We start from the raw sequence: 14,756 nt of genomic DNA, 5'->3' as shown, positions 1-14,756 counted from the left end.
ACTACCTCTTTTTGCTCTTTTTATGGTTCTTACAGTTCCATGTCATGGCAGTTGTCAGCTGTCATGGTGCTGGTATGAGGGTTGTCATTTAACATGCAGATAAAATCAAAATGGGGTTTGGGGTCTACTAGAAGTTGTTCAGGTTGGTCATCTTGGATGTCATTATTCCAGCTGGTCTGGTGACAGGATTCTTAAGCCAGTAAATATCCTGTCCTTAGGAGAGTTCAGCCAGGCTATATAATTATTATACTGGTAAAAGTTCATTATTGTTGTTTAAAACATGTCCATACTTTTCCACTGAGAACACAGCTACAGAGTCCTGAGATCTTTAGTAAATAACATGAATGTCTGAATAAAGTCTTAAAAATTAGTTCTGAAGCTTAGTGATTTCATGTGGCTTCCACCATATAGTTAAAGGCATCCTCCTCAAAGGAGTTGTGAAGGGACACCTATCTAAACATAATTTATGGGTAGAATGTAATCAACCTACTCCAGTAAATGTAATTAGAATTTTATCTATTTTAAAAATATATATTTTAGTTTGTAGGTGGACACAATACTTTTATTTTAATTTATTTTATTTTATTTTTATGGGATGTTGAGGATCAAACCCAGTGCTTTATGGCATGCTAGGCAAGCACTCTACCACTGAGCCACAACCCCAGCCCCAGAATTTCATCTATTTTATGAACAGATTTTACAAAACCCAATTTAATTTGTCTGCAAGATATGTATAGCCAGGCAGACTAGATATGATCGTTGTGCCTAGTGGAAAGAACCTGTGATGGCCAGAGCACCAAGATTGTCTCTTGGCTGTGATAATTTCTTCTGCACTTGAAAACAACACAAGAAACATTCATTCTTGAAAGATTTGCCCTTGTTCTCTTAAAGGATTTATGGGAGTAGATAAGTAGAGAAAGTAGAGAGCAGTGTGGAAAAAGGAAAATGAGAAGGCAGAAGAGGCATTGTTTGAAAAGAGCTCATTCTAAAAATTCTAACCTCTTCCTGAAATTATATTATTTTAATGTTTATGGTAATAACACCTTGTCTTACATGAATTTAACTTCTGAGTATTCAGCTGTATGTATCTTGCAGACAAATAAAAGGACAGCTTGATAATTCAGATAATTCTCTCTATCCCAGGTAGCTTTAAGCCCTTGCAGATGGGAATCTGTTACTCTCTCTTAGTCCTACATGGTCATCTCCTATTTAGATTGCTTCTAGCTCATTGTTTCTGTATGTTGTGATTTGAGGAATTTTCAGGGGTAATTTGGCTATGCCAGTTTTTGTAGATTATTTGGAAAGCTGGAATCTTGTGTACACTGGGGTTAAAATCTAGAGATAGTGTGTAAGGCCACAGTCAGAATCACTCTTGAAAATCACATGTAAAATCATGAAAATCAGTGTAAAATCTTTTGTGTATATGCACACTCCTGAGCATTAATTTTCATGCATTTTAGAGAATCATCAAGATAGACTAAAAGGCAAAAGGAAAATGTACAGGTACATTGTACATTGATTCAGCTTTTAAAGATGATAGATAAGTAGAGAATTCTAAAATGTTTCTTTTTGCCTTAGTTTAAGATCATTTTGTTTTAATAATAAGCTTCAAAAATCTTAATACTTATTAATAGTTTATTTGTATGAGAATTACAAGAGTTCACTGAGCCTCACCTTTCTGTAAGATAGGTGAAGTGAGATGATTAAACTTTAAGGTTAACTATGAAATAGATTTGTGATGCAACTTTCTTTATTGTAATTTTCATTATGTTCCTTTTATTTTGCTTGGATATTTTATCACTTTTAAGGAGGAGATTTGGCATTGACTTCTTTGAACTAGAGTGGGAAGAAAGGAAGTAGTCTTCCCCTTTAGGTTTGTGGTTGAAGTTGGCAATGTGAAGACCCCATTAGAGAGTAAAAATGGGAGGAATATAACTGGGAACTTACCAGTTCTATTTCTAGAGCTCTTTGCTATTCTCACACATTCCCCTTTCTAGAGCTCTTTCTAGAGCTCTTTGCTGTTCTCACACATTCTCCTTGGTTTTAAGAAAATAACTCACACTCTTATGATTGTCTTAGGTTGCTTGGATAACTCATCTATGAGATAATAAAATCACTTTCTTTTAATAATATGCCCTTGGCAAAAATAGGAATAAAATTTTGATTTTCTTATTTTGGGATTTTGGTTTCTTAGTTCTTAGAGGATGGAAGTAAAATTCTACTATCTCAGTGACAGCAATAACTGAAGCATTCTGAAGTAGAATCACTCTGAGCCCTCCCTCCAGTATGTTTAGAACCTGGGCTGGCTGTTTTATGGTTGTCCACCTTGCTATAGAGAATGAGCCATAAAGCCCAAGATTGGGCACTATTTTTACACTATCTAGTAGTCAGCCTTCTAGGGAAAGAAGAAAAACATATCTTGTAAGAGACAAAAATGGCTACTCAGCCATACCTTACATTTTGGAAAGGAGGAAGAAGAAAATTCCCTAGAATAAATATATCCCATATTTTAAATATAATTGAAAAATACAGAGAACTGAAAAAGATGCATTTATCAAGTGGTAGCTGAGATCTGATCTGGAGTCCTTATTGAGGTAAGCGTAGGAATAATGTTGAATATAAGCTTATTACACTTTCACTGAAACCATGTCTTGGTTTAGGTATGAGGCCAAGAAACTTAGTATGTTTTAAGACTAGTTAAACTACATCAGTTAGACCTAATTTCATAGTGTCCCCTTCTTTAGTCAACTTTTTATTGCTGTCGCCAAAATGCCTGACAAGAACAAATTTAGAGGAGGAAAAGTTTATTTTTGCTCAGTTTTAGAGGTTCAGTCCGTTGTCAACTGACTCCATAGTTCTGGCCCAAGGTATGATGGAAGGGTATGACAGGAAAGCAGATTAATACATGGAGACCAGGAAGCAGAGAGAGTTCCTCTCACCAGGGACAAAATATAACCCCCAAAGGCACACTTTCCCCAACTACACACTATCTACTGCCCAGTTAATCCATATTAGGGTACCAATCCACTGATTAGGTTATAGCTCTTGTAATCCAATCATTTTACCTCTGAAAATTCTTGCATTTTCTCATATATGAGCTCTTGGGGGATAACTCATATCTAAACCATAGCACCACTATATGCAGGGCTATGCTTTTAAAGATTGTTATCCATCTGCTGAGGAAGCAGTCATAGCCGTTTCTTAGCACAGAGTGTTTGGTAGCATGTAGTTCTTGCCATAATTTGTTAGACTAGGGCAGGCCTCTGGCCCAAAGCCACAGCATATGAAATACCTGGTATGGAAACTGCATCAACAGCGGTAGTAGAGATTAAGCATAAGAATCTATCCTGTAAGTTACTCCTTGAGAGGAGAATGACAGACTCTTCACAGTGGAAACTTCAAGTTACAATTTGTTCATTTGTTCATTCATTCAGACACCTATTTGAATGGCCACTATTTGCCAGGTACTGTTTAACTCTGGTGATTTATTCTTAAATAGAATGAAGTTTATTTTTCATGGAACTTAATGTTTCAGTGTGGCAAACAAGTATATAATTAAATATAAGTAGTGATAAGTGCCATGAAATAAAATGGGAGTAGGGTAAGGAGAAAGAGTGTAATTAAAGGGTACCATTTTAGATAAGCTAGTCTGTTGGGGACCGCAAATCAAGTCAAGATGGCGCCTGGCAGTTTGCCAGGTCTGTGAAGCAACGCCAGCGAGCCATTAAGATGGTGAGGATTCCTTATTGGCTGACTGCTGTATCTAAATGATGTTAATTGAATCAAGCTGTGTGTAATCAGTTAGGTATATATACCTCTGCTGTCCCGCAATAAAGTGGCTCCTGCTACCTTGGGTGCCCGCTACCTTGAGTTCCCGCTCAGTTCCCACTGAGTTCCCTCGCAATAAAGCAGTTCCCGCTTCAACCTTCAAGTTGCTTGTCACCTCCAGGTTATTTTGCCCAGCCAAACTGTGGCACTAGTCATGTAGCTCTAGAAGTAAGGAGCCCTGAAAAGACTTAAAATAATTGGCCGACACCACTATAGAGGCTGACAAGTTCCCATATCTGCACTTGGCAAGCTGGAGATCCAGGAGAACCTGATGATATAGTTTCAGTCTGAGTCCAAAGGTCTGAGAACCTGAAGACTTTAATGGTGTAGTTACAGTCCAAAGACCAGTAGGCGTGAGACCCAGAAAAAGCCAGTGATTCAGTCTGAGTCTAAAAGGAAGGAAAACCAGTTTCCAAGCTCTGGTCTGCCAGGAGGAGTTTCCTCTTTCTTCCTGGAGGATTAGCATTTTTGTTTTTTTCAGACCTTCAGCCAATTGGGTGAGGCCTCTAACCACATATAGATAACTTGCTGCTTGGCTTCAGTCCATCAACAACAAAAAAAAGAATTATGTTTTGGGGGCTGGGGTTGTGGCTCAGTGGTAGAATACTCACCTCTCACGTGCGAGACCCTGAGTTCGATCCTCAGCACCATATAAAAATAAATAAGTGATATAAAAGTATTGTGTTCAACTACAACTAACAAATAAATATTTTAAAAAAGAAAAAAAATGTTTAAGTCATCCAAAAACACATTTATAGAAACACTTGAGAATAATGGCTAACCAAATATCCAGATATCTGTTTGATGTAAATTGATGCATAAGTTTAACATTCAGGGTTAGTTGGTCACCACAGAGGCATGATAACTGAAGATAGATAAACTCAAAGTCACCTCAGTGACTTCCTGTCAGGGTTATCTGATGATTGGAGCTGTCTTGAATTTTGAATCTCATCATGTTGACTAAGTTATTTTTTAGTGTCTGTTGGACTGAGCTATATGGCTGCATTGAACCATGTTCTTTTGATCCTAAGTGTGCTTTAAATGAAACTGTTGAGTTTCACTTGCTTTTGCCTACATTGAGTCCTGCCAGACTGACCATTTTAATGGGTGGACTAGCCTGATAGCAGTGGAGTCTTGTTCTTTATATATGTGCTTTTTTTGTTTTAAGTCTAAGAAGAAGCCTTTCTGAGCAGGAAAATGAGTCATCAGAATCTGTAAAATTTCTTCACACATGTACTCTCGATATTCTGACTTAATGATGAAGAGAATAGCATATCAAAGACATCCTCCATAAATCTCACCAGTATCCTGAATGCCTTAACTTGGAAATTGTTTCTCCTTTTTTTTCCCTTATGTTATTTTCTGATGGCATTGCCACACCAGTAAACCATTTATATGCTCTGGGTCCCATTTCTTTCTATCTTTTTAGAGATACTAAGGCTATCTGCAAAAATTCAGTTTTCTTCCTCCCCTGTTCTCCCATTTCCCCTTTATTGAATCATTTCCACATGAAAATATGTTCAGTTTATATCTTTATTGTATATGATATGCTCTGAATGCTGTTACGTATCATATGTAAACTCATCATTCTCTATTTACCTTTACATTGTCCTCTTTCATCTTCTTTGCCAAACTTCTCTAAATAACCAGCCATACCAACTTTCCCTGTTTCTAAAAACATTTCCCACTTACACTTTAGTTCATTTCAGTCTAACTTTTGTTCCTATCACTCTACCCAAAGGGATTATTTGACATTTCCGTAACATTCAGTGTTATTGACTGCTGTTCCTTAAACCATTTTTCCTTTGGCTTCTCCAGCATATTCTCCTTTTTTTTCTATCTGGGTTTCTGGCTTCTTTGTTATCTTGATCTTTCCTTGATTGTTCATTAAATATAGATGTTCATAAATATTATTTGCACTTCAGTAGGTCTTTTTTTTTTTTTTCATTACCACTGCATTTCTCTTGATTTAGTTCTCTCTCACTAAACAGTGACAACTCTCAAATTTTCTTTCTCTCAAACCTTTCCTCTAAGGTTTAATTCTGTATCTAGTTACCAACTTGATATTTCCAATTTAATGTTTTGGACAGATCCCAGATACATGTTTAAGATTTATAACTTCTCTTCCTCCATATCCTCTTTACTACCAAGCTCTATTAGATTTTGGGCTCAATATAGTGTAATCATGATGGACTCAAATCCTCATTCCACCCCTACAAACTGTGTAACCATAGACAATTTACCTAATATTTAATTTCATCATCTGTAAGATGGAAAAACAATATGTCTGTCTTAATATAAGAAAACATCAGATAAAAGGAGAATGTGGGACCTATTCTTCCAGTAAAGATGGAGTAACGGACTAGATTTACCCTCTAACCATAAAGAACTAGAAACTATTATGAGCTGTTGTGAGGATTAAAAAGTTAGTATTTATAAAGTACTTGAAAAGGGACCCTTCATAAAGGAAACTCTCTATAAATACTTGCTTTTATTCTTAGTAAATACAGATATGATTTTTAAATGACTTATGGATGATCTTGTAAGATGAAGCTATAGTGGTGGTGAAAGGTAAATTATAGTATTAAATGCTTATATTATAAAATATGGCTCTCAAATCAGTACTCTGAAACTTAACATTTAAGAAATTAGAATCCCAAAACAAGCAAAAAGAAGGAAATAAAGACTAGAAACCAATGAAATAAAATAGTGCAATACAATAAAAGAAAATCGGATGCAGCAAGATCAATAATAATGATAAAATTCTAGCCCAATTGATTAGAAAAATAAGATGTAATTACGTTTTATAGTAATGGTAATGAAATAGGAATATGACCACAGATTCTTTAGACAACTTATGTAAGATAATTTCTTTGAAAATTGTCAAAGCTCATTTAGGAAGAAATAGGTAACCTGAACAACACTATTTCTATAAAAGAATTTAAATATGTAATTAAAACCCTCCCTCCAAAAAAACCTATCCTAAATCAGGCATGGTGGCAGACAGCTATAATTCTAGCTGTTCTGGAGGCCAAAGCAGGAAGACCACAAGTCTGAGCCAGCCTTGCAAGACCTTGACTCAAAATAAAAAATAAAAAGGCTCCTGGGTTTAATCCCTATACTGGAGGTCATGGAGACAAATCCTAGAAGACTTTACTGAAGTATTTTGTGAAACATTTAAAGATGAACTAGTATCAATTTGGTACAGTTTGGGGGGGAAAAAAAAAACAGGAAAATTCTGACTTAGTTTTTACCCTGCTATAAAGAAAAACTAATATCTAACATCTCCCATAAAAATAGATGGAAAATCCTTCATTGGAATTTTAGCCAGCTGAATCAGTATATAAAAAGGAAAATACTTAATGACCAAGTGGAATGTAAGATTGATTTAATGTTTGAAAATCAGTCACATGATCCAACTAAGAAAAACTATATATAAGAAAAATTATTCGACAGAGTTCAACACCCATTAGTGATAAAAACTTTTAGTAAATTAGAACTTGAAGGGAACTTTCTCAAACTTTAAAGTACAATTAGTATACTCCTATAACGTATATCTTGCTTAGCAGTGAAAGACTATATGTTTTCTCCCTAAGATCAGGAACAATGGAACCATGGCTTACTTTCACTACTTAAATATTTGTCATTGTATTGAAATTATATCTAGTTTAGTGGGATAAGAAAAATATGTTATAAAATATGGCTCTCAAATCAGTGGTTCAGTGGCAGAACACCCCCTGGGCTCAATCTCCAGTACCAAAAATAAATGAATAAATCAAAATTTTTAAAATGACACTTAAAAAATATGAAACTTAACATTTTAAGAAACTAGTTTATGAATGTAGAAACTACTTATGAATGTAGAAAAATTTCAAAAGAATCCACAGAAGCTGGGGCAACTAAGATGAATAACTGAGCTTGGTACAAAGTAGTGATAGAAAAGTTAATTGTATTTCTGTATTCTCACATTATAAATGTAAATAAAGTAAACATGTTTATATTAACATATAATATTCAAATACTTTCAGAGAAATTGAACAAAATTTTGCAAAGCCTCTGTGTCTTGGAAATTATAGAATGTTGCTGAGAAAACTTAAAGAACCAAGTAAGCAGAAACAAGCACCATGTTCATGAATCAGAAAACTCAAAATTGTTGTTATACAGGTTGAGCATACCTAATCCAGATGCCTCAAAATTCGTAACTTTTAAGAAAGTTTTGGATTTTAGATTTTCAGATCTGGGATGATCAACCTGTAAAGAATGTCAAATACTGGGTACTCCTGTGAAGGGTACTCAGGAACTCTACTATTTTTACAGCTTATGTGTGGATCTAAAATTATTTCAAGATAAAGTTTAAAAATGTGCCAGGTGTGGTGGCACACACCTGTAATCTCAGCAACTCAGTAGGCTAAGGCAAGAGGATTGCAAATTCAAGGCCAACCTCAGCAATTGAGTGAGGCCCTAAGCAACTTAATAAGATATTGTCTGAAACCAAAAAATTTGAGTTGGGGATGTGGTTCAGTGGCAGAACACCCCTGGGCTCAATCTCCAGTACCAAAAATAAATGAATAAATCAATTTTTTTAAAATGACACTTAAAAAATATAAGGTAAGTCACAGACTGGGAGAAAATATTTATAACATCTGATAAAGGATTATATCCAGAACGTAAGAATAAATATTACAACTCAAACAAGAAAACAATAGTATTTTTATAATGGGAAAAAGAACTGTGAATAACTACTAAAACAGCAAAGATATATGAATGCCTATGAACATATGCTCAGCATTATTACTTCTTAGCAAATGTGAATATAGGCTGGGCACAGTGGCACACACCTGCGAACCCAGTGATCTGAGAGGCTGAGTCAGTAGAATCACAAATTCAAAGGCAGCCTCAGCAACTTAGCAAGGGTCTGAGCAACTTAGTGCAAGACTGTGTCTCAAAAAAATAAGATGAACTATTGATGTGGATCAGTGATAAGTACCCCTGGGTTCAGAAAGAAAAGAAAAAAAAAATGTTAATGTAAACCATAATGAAATACCACTATATACTAATACAGATAAAATTATATGATAATTACAATGTAGAACAGCTAGAATTCTCATACATTGCCGGTGAAAATTAAAAAATGGTATCACCACTTTGGAAGACAGTTTGGCAGTTTATAAGTTAAACATAGAACTCAACAGTCCCACTCCATATTCTCCCAAGATAAATTTTTTTAAAAACTGCAGGTGTTAGTATTAGTATCATTTATCATAACCCCCAAACTAGATACAGTATAATTGGCAAACTGCAGGTGTTAGTATTAGTATCATTTATCATAACCCCCAAACTAGATACAGTATAATTGGCCCCATAGTGCACCCACACAATAGAATACTACTTAGTAGTAAAAAGGATGAAGCATGGATTAATCTCAAAAACATGGCAAGTGGAAAAAGCAAAACACCAGTTGCATGTCATATGATTTCATTTATGTGAAAATCTAGTAAAAGCACAACTAAGGAGTTAAGTGGTGACAGGGGGGCAAGGACAGTGGGGTGGGGCAGAAATTGACCATATAGAGAATATTTAAGATGATGGGAATGTTCTATATCATGATTTGGGTGGTTACAATGTTGTATACAGTTATCACAACTTATTAAATTGTACAGTTAGAGTTGGTGAATTTTTTAGAGCCTTTTTATGTGTTATTTCTTCTGCCTAGAAAGCTCCCTTTTCTCATAGTCGGTGTTCAGATCTCACTTAAATATCATTTTGTCGGAGGGATTCGTTTGTCCAGAGCCTATACTAGCACAGGTTTCTGTGGAATCCTGCCCTTAGGTTGCCATTATCACAACTTTAGTTATGATTAAGTAATAATCAGCTTAAGTTCTCTTTTATTGTTACATCTGCAAATCCTAGGAGGAGCTAGATGCTGATTACTAGTGTTGTTAGTGCTTGAGTTAGGTACTCTAGTAAATATTGCAGGACTGAGTATAAAGTGAATAAAGAGTTCTCTGTCTCTTTTTCTTAGGAGGGTCATTCTTAGCTTCTGCCAAGGGCACCGCTGGCTGAGGCTTTCTACTTAGCTTTGCTGCATTATTCTGGAAGTTGATGACTATAAATGTTTAGCTGTGATTTTGTTCAGACTTCATGTGGGCACTGCCACAGATAAATGGGGAGCTGTCACCATGGATCACCATCCTGTTTTGTGTCTTCCCATTCTGGGAATAAAGAGAAACCCTTCCTTGCTGTTATTCTTTAGCAGAAAGGGGAAACTGCTCTGGGGTGGGCTCCTTGATTTCCAGCCAGTTGAGAAACTCCAACTGTTGTTGTCTGCTTTATAACAGTAAGTCAGCTTCTATGAAGCATCATAGAATACCCCTTCCTCTCCTGATCCTAATGTTCAAGAGAGGAATAACACTCTACTCCATCCAGCAACTAGGCTTAAGAAATCTAAGCTGCAGCCAATTTGAGTGCTCGAGTAGAGGCCTATTTAACCTTCTTCTGGGATGTGAAAACAGTATTGATGCTATGTCATTTAATCATATTTTTGTGTTAGCATTGTCTTATAACCATACACATACACGGAAATAATTGTTTAGACCTAACTGGTTTCATGATTTATTGGGATGGTGGGTAGTAGGTAAAAATTGTCTTACGTGCATTTTGCTTCCCCCCCCACCCCTTCCTGGATGGCCAACCCTCACCCTAACCTTCTCAGTTCTATGACTGCAGGTGTGTGCCACCATATCCAGCATGCACATTTTGGAATAAACTAATGTTATCTAGTAGTGAAGAGATGCTAGTTTGTCAGTCTCCGGTTTATACAATCGAGTAGAAAAAGATACCCTGACTTAATTTGATAGATGGTAAAGAACTGTTGTCAGAACTTATATAGTACTTTTGATCCTCCAAACAAGTTAGAACAGAATTGTTTTGTCTTGTATACTAATGCATCTCTCTCTCTTCCTGATCTTCTACCCTGCTTCTCATCTTTTCAACATTATAGCCTCAGCATATGAATTATACCAGGATGTAGCTCTTGGGAGCCAGAAGATCTGACATAGTGAAAGCAACTTGTTTGTTAGGCAGGTACCACATGTGCTAAACAACTTTAGCTTGGATTTCCACTTTGCACTAAAAATGATATGGTTAATTGTTTTTTTTTTTTTAATGAAAGTTTAATGATTTCTCACAAAAATGATTTCAGTACTCTAATATGTAAACACATTAAATTTTTAGTTATGAAGGTGTTATTTATTTGTTTGTTTATACATACCAGGGATTGTTTAATATGTAAACACATTAAATTTTTAGTTATGAAGGTGTTATTTATTTGTTTGTTTGTTTGTTTATACATACCAGGGATTAAGCCAAGGGGTACTTAACCACTGAGCGACATCTCCAGCCCTTTTATTTTTTTTATTTTGAGCACAGCCTTGCTAAGTTACTTATCGCCTCATTATATTATTGAGGCTAGCTTTGAACTTGAGATCCTTCTTCCTCAGCCTACCAGCTAGAATTACAGGTATGGGTCACCTTGCCCAGCTTGAAAAATGACTTTTAGAGCAAGTTTAATTATAACCATTTCCTTTGTTTAGTCTTCTGTAACTTAAGTATGTATTTATACCAGTGACTTCTAGAGAAATTGTTTATGCTCATAAAAGTTTTTTTTAAAAAAAGCTATAAGTCGTTTTTCAGTATGGCTTATGCTAACCAAGACCCTGTGGTATTTTTTCTTAGTTTGTTTTTTAATGAAGCAATTCTTCAAACATGACATAGCAGTCTGTGTTAATACCAGTCAATATAAAGAAGAGTTGGAATTTTAAGATTAAACAGGTTCATTTTGTTAAGATCATGTTTTGTTTCATTTTGTAGCCTCTTGGTGAATTTTTGGATGAAGCCATTAAATTAATTTCTTGCCATCATGAGCAGAAGCAAGCGGGACAACAATTTTTATAGTGTAGAAATTGGAGATTCTACGTTCACAGTCCTGAAACGGTATCAGAATTTAAAACCTATAGGCTCCGGAGCTCAAGGAATAGTTTGGTAAGTCTTACTTCCAAAAATGAATCAAAGAATCAGCTTGCCTCATATGAGTTGCTATCTTTAAATATAAACTCTGGTTAAATACTTGTTTATAAGCCATGCAGAAACAGCTAGCTATATCAGAAAAGGATAAGTGGCATGTTTGTTAATTCCATGTGTACATCTATTTCCATAGCTAATTATTTAATATGAAACCTCACTTAATCATCACTCACACACCAAAATGAAACTCCGGAATTTCAGAAATCTTATTTTACACTCGTAATGGAAGTCATCTGATAACCCCAGTGTACACATTTCAAAACTCATATAACTTTAAAACTGATTTACAAGCTAATTTCTACAAAAGACCCAGGCTTTACAGATCAGCATAATTTCTTATAATCTGAAATGCAAAACATTCTTTGGGATAGTTTTGCTGATAATTCAAAATCACTGTTAGCATAATAAGCTGGTGTTATTGGGAATTCTAACACACACTCCAGTATATCTTTATTATCTCTTCATGAACCAAATTTGTTTTGAAATCCATTTTAAAAATCAGGAGTTTTTATGATTCAGCACTTCTGCCAGGTTCTTAGAAAAACTCTTGCACATGTACATAGAGACATACATAGATCTGTTGTTTGCAGCATCATTTATAATAGCAGAAAATGAAAACAGCATCAAGTCTGTCAATAGGAGAATTAAAAATTGTGATATAATCATAGAATGTAATACTATACAACATTTAAAGTGAACTGGAGCTCTATGTATAAACAAAGATAATATAAGAAATATAGAGTTGATTTTAAAAAGCAAGATGTAGAATATACATAGTTTTGCACCATTTACCAATACTTTAAAATATTCAAAACAATGCCATGTATTTTGGGTGCATGCTATATGTAGAAAAGGTAAAATCATGCATAAACATCAAGGATTTTATTTACCTCTCAGAAGAGGAAGGTTGGTTTACCTATAAATCATTTTTTTAAAACAAAAAAAATCCAGGGTAATTATGGTAAAAATTTAAATCTAATTAATTTGTGTAATGAAAAGACATTCTCTTTATTGAAGTAATTTATGATATCAAAAATTATAGAAATTGGGGTCATTTTATAAACTCTATTAACTGACTGACATTTTTTTATTTTTCGTACTTGTAGATGGGCATAATGCCTTTATTTATTCTTTTTAAATATATATTTTTTTAGTTGTAGATGGACACAATATCTTTATTTTTATGTGGTGCTGAGGATCGAACCCAGTGCCTCATGCATGCTAGGCAAGTGCTGTGCCACTGAGCTAAAAGCCCCAGTCCTAGCTGGCTAACATTTTAATCAATGACATTGACCTATTTAACCAGCCACAAATTAAATTTAAAAAAATATTTACAGTCAGTATTTAGAATTTAGAAAGTCAGCTGTTGGTTCAGATTCAAGGTCTTTGATTTACTTTGGTTTTGTGTCTCTTGGCAAATTAACAGTTTTAAGCCTGTTTTTCTCAATTAATTTATAGAGCTATTTTTGAGCATTATCCTATATAATTTAGAAAAATAATTAAATAATGTTTAGTGTTATGTTCCTTCACTTATCCTCAGGTAAGTGCACTTTGAAATTTGTGTATCAGAATTAAAAATGCTTTGGAAAGGACCTTAAGTCCCTTTAGCCACCATATCCTAAGGAATGAATGTCTTCAAATCGTCACTTAAAGTAATAATTTTATAAAATATTATTATGAAATAGATTAAATACAAAAATTTCAAAACTCATTGTGTTGCTGTCAGGATCAACTGAAGAACCTAATTTGATAAAACATTAATAGTAAGGTTTATGGGTATGCATAGGGGCCAGGTGTTTTCTGATTTGTGCACACTGAAGAATCAACAATTAAAAATCTAATTTCCTTGGTTATAAAATAGTGGAATCCATTAAGATACTTTCAAACTTTAATAGTTTGAAATATTCTTTTGCTTTAGCAGATAATAAATTAATAGGAATGAATTTAAAAATAAAATCTTTATTAGGAAGGATAGTAGAATGAAACAGACATTATTACTGTGTGTATATATGTAACTGCATGACCAATGTGATTCTGCAATCTGTATACTCAGAAAAATGAGAAATTATATCCCATCTGATTCAAATGTATGATATGTCAAGATCACTGTACTGACATGTGTAACTAAGTAAAACAAATAAAAAAAATAAGTTCTTTAAAATAAATAAATAATAAAATCTTTATTATCTGAAGATACATTTCTAACAATTTTTCATGACCCTTGATATTGTTTTTTTTTTTTTTTAATTTGGGCAGCACATATCTATAAATATAGTACTTTTAAAGTAAGGGTTATATTTATGTTTATTTTGATATGTGTATGATATGCAATCATTATGTGCAATATATTCATTATAATAATTATATACAATCGTTATAGTATATACAGAATGTAGAGATATAAATGTAGTACAATGTCATAATCTATATAGTTCTATAACAAATACCAAATAGATATGAAGAGAGAGTTACAAAGTGTTTAATCAGGTGAAAACCATCAGTAATTAACTGGCTTTCCAAATACATTTAAATAGAAGTAGACTTTTATAATATGTGTAAGTGGTTCAGTATGAAATGCACAGCCTCATGTCTTTTTTTAAAAATTTTTTTTAGTTGTAGATGGACACAATACCTTTATTTTATATATTTATTTTTATGTAGTGCTGAGTATTGAACCCAGTGCTTCACACATATCAGACAAGTGTTTTATCACTGAGCCACAACCCAGACCTTCATGTCTTTATCTTCTAGCCTCAGCTTTATTTTTAACTTTTTGACTAACCTTGAACCAGTTACTTAACTGCTGATCCTCCTTAGGTGGAGATGAATCCACATTTTTAAAGAAC

At 34.2% G+C, this 14,756-nt stretch overlaps 1 protein-coding gene across 5 annotated transcripts in view; it reads left to right on the top strand.

Annotated features, from left to right (window-relative positions):
* Mapk8 (mitogen-activated protein kinase 8) overlaps positions 1-14,756 on the top strand; it is a 113,950-nt gene that overhangs the window by 65,612 nt on the left and 33,582 nt on the right. For all 5 annotated transcript variants that reach the window (XM_027947901.3, XM_071611285.1, XM_071611283.1 and 2 more), the window contains one exon: positions 11,698-11,868. In XM_027947901.3, coding sequence (XP_027803702.1) covers positions 11,747-11,868 — 122 coding nt within the window. In that variant the 5' untranslated portion in view covers positions 11,698-11,746. The remainder of the gene's footprint in view (positions 1-11,697; positions 11,869-14,756) is intronic.

This window comes from Marmota flaviventris, chromosome 4 (genome assembly GCF_047511675.1).
Source record: "Marmota flaviventris isolate mMarFla1 chromosome 4, mMarFla1.hap1, whole genome shotgun sequence".
Classification (NCBI taxonomy): Eukaryota; Metazoa; Chordata; class Mammalia; order Rodentia; family Sciuridae; genus Marmota; species Marmota flaviventris.
The sequence above is the reverse complement of the archived record's forward strand: the minus strand, read 5'-3'. Positions and strand labels throughout refer to the sequence as shown.